This window comes from Diplotaxodon limnothrissa, linkage group LG13, assembly GCF_057381915.1.
Source record: "Diplotaxodon limnothrissa isolate DT_005_m linkage group LG13, D_limnothrissa_male_GT1.1, whole genome shotgun sequence".
Classification (NCBI taxonomy): Eukaryota; Metazoa; Chordata; class Actinopteri; order Cichliformes; family Cichlidae; genus Diplotaxodon; species Diplotaxodon limnothrissa.
Genome location: NC_140608.1, coordinates 16,739,299 through 16,743,303, shown reverse-complemented (window position 1 = coordinate 16,743,303; position 4,005 = coordinate 16,739,299). Strand labels below are relative to the sequence as shown.

The 4,005-nt window shown below is 38.8% G+C and overlaps 1 protein-coding gene across 1 annotated transcript in view; it reads left to right on the top strand.

The window, feature by feature from the left end:
* Nucleotides 1-1,360: 1,360 nt before the first annotated feature.
* wdr27 (WD repeat domain 27) overlaps nucleotides 1,361-4,005 on the top strand; it is a 51,660-nt gene continuing 49,015 nt past the window's right edge. Inside the window, exons 1-6 of the mRNA XM_085369415.1 lie at nucleotides 1,361-1,507; nucleotides 2,322-2,463; nucleotides 2,696-2,820; nucleotides 3,246-3,359; nucleotides 3,474-3,525; nucleotides 3,859-3,929. Of these exons, the coding sequence (XP_085225541.1) occupies nucleotides 1,361-1,507; nucleotides 2,322-2,463; nucleotides 2,696-2,820; nucleotides 3,246-3,359; nucleotides 3,474-3,525; nucleotides 3,859-3,929 (651 nt within the window). The remainder of the gene's footprint in view (nucleotides 1,508-2,321; nucleotides 2,464-2,695; nucleotides 2,821-3,245; nucleotides 3,360-3,473; nucleotides 3,526-3,858; nucleotides 3,930-4,005) is intronic.

Here is a 4,005-nt window from a genome sequence, read left to right as displayed (position 1 = left end):
AACTACAGCAAAGGAGACTGCGGACGACACCCAGCTACCCGCTGCACAACACATGCGTCATATCCGCTACCTCAAAGGGAGAACTACGATTCCCAGCAACCCCCATTTCCGTTAGTTATTTTTATAAACTGTTAGCAAACAGGATGACTCGAAATCCACTTAAGACTTCTTGTCCTCTGATGTCTTCTATTGGTTCTTCGTTTCGCCATGAAGAACTTTCTTTTTACAGAACACTTTAGGCACAAGGCTGCAATGTGAAGTCCAACAAAAGCATTAATAAAAGTGATATTATTATTATTATTATTATTATTATTATTATTATTATTATTATGTATGCTTTTATTTTGCTTTAAAAATGCTTAAAGTGAACTTACTTAAGCAGACTGAATATGCCACTGAGCATAGTGTCACTGTTTATCAGTTTATCATTGGCTAACTTGCTTTCTTTGCAAAGTTGAATTTGTAACGAGCTTATTTACAGGTGTAATCGGACTGTGTTTTTATTGTATTTTTTTATGCAATTAGCTTGAACATCTTTTTTTTCTCTCTGATGGAATCATTTTTTCTGTGGGTCCCCAGCAACTTGAAATCCTTGTAAAAACTTATAATAAAATAAAATCCTGCGCATACTACTACTAATACTACAACTAACAATAATATAAAAATATTTAATATAAAATTATTTATAGCTTAATGATGATGAGCAACATTAACAATATAAACACAAGCTCAAAATAACCTTGTAATCAATAATGCCACCTAAGTTTTCATATTTAAATTTAATTAAGTAACTCTGTTGTATAAATATATGTTAGATTGTGACTCAAATCACTCTCTATTTTTTTAAACAGAAAGAAGCACACAATCTAACGGGGACTACCATCTTGCGGTCAAATGGTGAAGTACAAGTACGGATGGTTTATTGTAGAAGCTCCACTCTAACCCTAATTCCAAATACTTCTGGAGTTGGATGCAAAAGCTACATAAACTGGGCAAAGCGTACAGTTTTGATGATCGAAATGTTGCGTGAAGACATTTTTAAAACAACAAACGTGATTAAAGCACGTGAGAGAACAGTGCGTGTTTGCGTGCCTAGCATTAGTATTACGACTTGAGTGAAGCGCTGCCACATAGACGATCTGTCGTGGCGGAAATTTGTTCGGTGTCATAGCAACGATCAACATTTCTAAAGCGATTAAAGTGTCGACGAGCACGGACAGTTAATAATAACGACAGGAACTGTATGAGTACGCACACACAGTTACTAATGACGCTCCACGTACTTCTTCCAGGAGATAATTAGCGTTACGATCGTAACACAGCAGGCGGAGGGTCGTGTCACGGTGTTAGCCTGTGACAGATGGCAAAGATGCTGACTGAAAAGCTCAGTTTGACTTGTGACAGACTCCTGTCACACCGGCAGCTCGCATGCTGTTACTCTTATTTTAGCATACCACAGCACGGCAAGGAAGTGCTCGTTTACAGCACAAGGGACGGACAGCAGAAGGTTTGTTAAGTAATTTGTTCGTGTCTGCACCATGGTCCGCACTCTGGCTACAGAGCGTCAGAACAATTTAATACATCTGAAAAAATCATATATATACAAAAATGTCATTAAAAAGTATTTGTTTGAATGTTTGACCCACAGACATGGATTCCTACTGAAATGCTGCAGCGAAGTTTACAATAAATACCAGATTTGCACGTTAGATTTAGCATATCATGGCAAACTAAACAAACAGTTCATCTGCATTCAGACAACTTTCTTTTTCGTTTCTTAATTCACTCGTGCCATGACCGCGAAACAAGCCACGCGTGGACAGATTGCTCTTCCTCTTACATGACGGACTTTATTGTCATTTTGCCAGCCAGTTTGTTTCAAGGTGAACTAATCTGGAAGAAACAGTGTCACTAACCTAAAAAGGCCAGCAGGTGGCTGTTTAACCTCTCTTTCTTACACATTTACTAGCCCTGGGCCAGATTATGTGGATTCCAGCATAGTACATTTAAAAATGGCAAAACCGGTGAAACCTTTATGCACAGACAGGCAAACAAACTTTTATACATTATCCACTCATCTTTTATATATTTTAATGTTGCATTTAGTCACAATCACAAATGGCCTGGTGTTTTTGTCAGACAGTAGGGAACCTACTAAATAGATCTTTGTTTAAAATTGTGCTAGAGTCAAGGTCATGTTTGTCACTTTACAGGCGATTAGCTGTGAATTGTAATGGATTGTGAGATACATGAGCTGCTATGTCATTGACCTTCTTGACCATTGACCATTCATGCTTTACTAAAGTTTTTTTTTTTCATAGCCCCTCATACTAACTGGTCACCATGGTGACATCAGTGCCCTTACTTTTGGAAAAAGAAGCAGTCCTGTTATCCTCTGCTCCGCCTCTGCTGATTACGTCATTGTCTGGGATATTGAATTGTGCCAGAAGAGAACACAGGAGGGTAAAGATACATAGTTCTGTGTGTTTGACCCTGAATTGTTGCATGCTGTGAGCAGTGCTCTGCAGTAAAGCGTTTCTCCATCCCAAATCACACACATTTTTCCCCATTATAGAGCTCTGTTTTGCAATGTTGCGGAGCCACTTTAGCACACGCTTCATATCACGTGATGTAGTGAAAATGATCATTTTCCTGTTAAGTTTAAATGTAAGCAGACAAACATTTTGGTTTGCAGGTAAAGTTGCAGCTGGAACAGTTATCGGGACTTTGCTGGGGGAGGTTGTTCATCTTTCATTTTGTTTCTCTGATGCACGAGTGGCTGCATGCACGGGAGCAACTGCATGTATTCTCAGCTCAAAGGTACCAGATGATCATGCTGCACGTCTTCCACTTGGTCAATGTATTTAAGCTAAAGGGTTGTAAATGGACTGGTTTTTATACTTTCTACTCTACCTGATCACTCACAGCACTTTTAAAACATGTGCCTCATTCAACAATTCACATTCACATTCATACAACCACTTTTTTCTATGCTCTGTTTAACATTCATACACATTTACACTCTGATGGATGCAGAGAGCAACTTGAGGTTAAGATCTTGCGCAAGGATATTTTGCATGCAAGCTGGAGCAGCCAGGGATTAAACCTGATTTTAAGATTAGTAGATGACCTGCTCTGCCTGCTGAGCTACAGTCACCTCATTGACTTTTAAAAAAATATTTACTACAAGACAGTAATCACCACTTGTTCTTACTCAAGTTTTACGGTTGTTTTTTCCACATCAGAGACCAGAAACTATCCATACCTTGACGGGCCACCTGGGACCTGTAACATCAGCAGAGTTCTGCCCCTGGAATAACGATATCCTCGTCACCACATCAGAAGACCGCACCTTTAGGGTATTACTTTAAATTTTACACTTTTTATTTAGCCACAGTGATGTGTAATGGTTTAGAAAAACAAATTGTGCACACCTTACTTGGACTTTTAGCTTTTTACTTTTGTCTCGTCAGGTGTGGGATTTAAAAACTGAAGCTGTTTTCTTCCAGTCGTTTGTGCTTTCAGGTATGACGTAAATATTTTAAATCATGTTGGTGAAGCGGTAAACATTCATTCTTTTGAGCTTCGCCCCTTTAGCCTGCAATACTCTTATTCACTTTGTACAGTAGAAATGATAACTCTATTTTAAAACAGGACTATAAAAACTGGGATGTCAGATTAGGCTGTTGGTTAAGGATTGGTATCTCTTTCTGGGGTTTTCTCCCTTCTGTACCCAGGGCTCCTGTGATAGAAGCCACTCCATTAGCATAAAGTAAATTAGTTATGATTATTCAACCATAGTTTTCAATTTTCTAAAATTTGAAGGTTTGAAAATATTGAACTTCCTTAATCCTTTAGCCTCTCCACTGCTCACTACATACTTCTTGGAAGGGGACAGGCATCTTATCACCGGTTCAACTGATGGACAGGTTAGTGACTGAGGTACGCGGCAGCTCAAAAGGCTCAGACACTGAAATTCCACGAGCTGAAAGACAACTGTCTGTT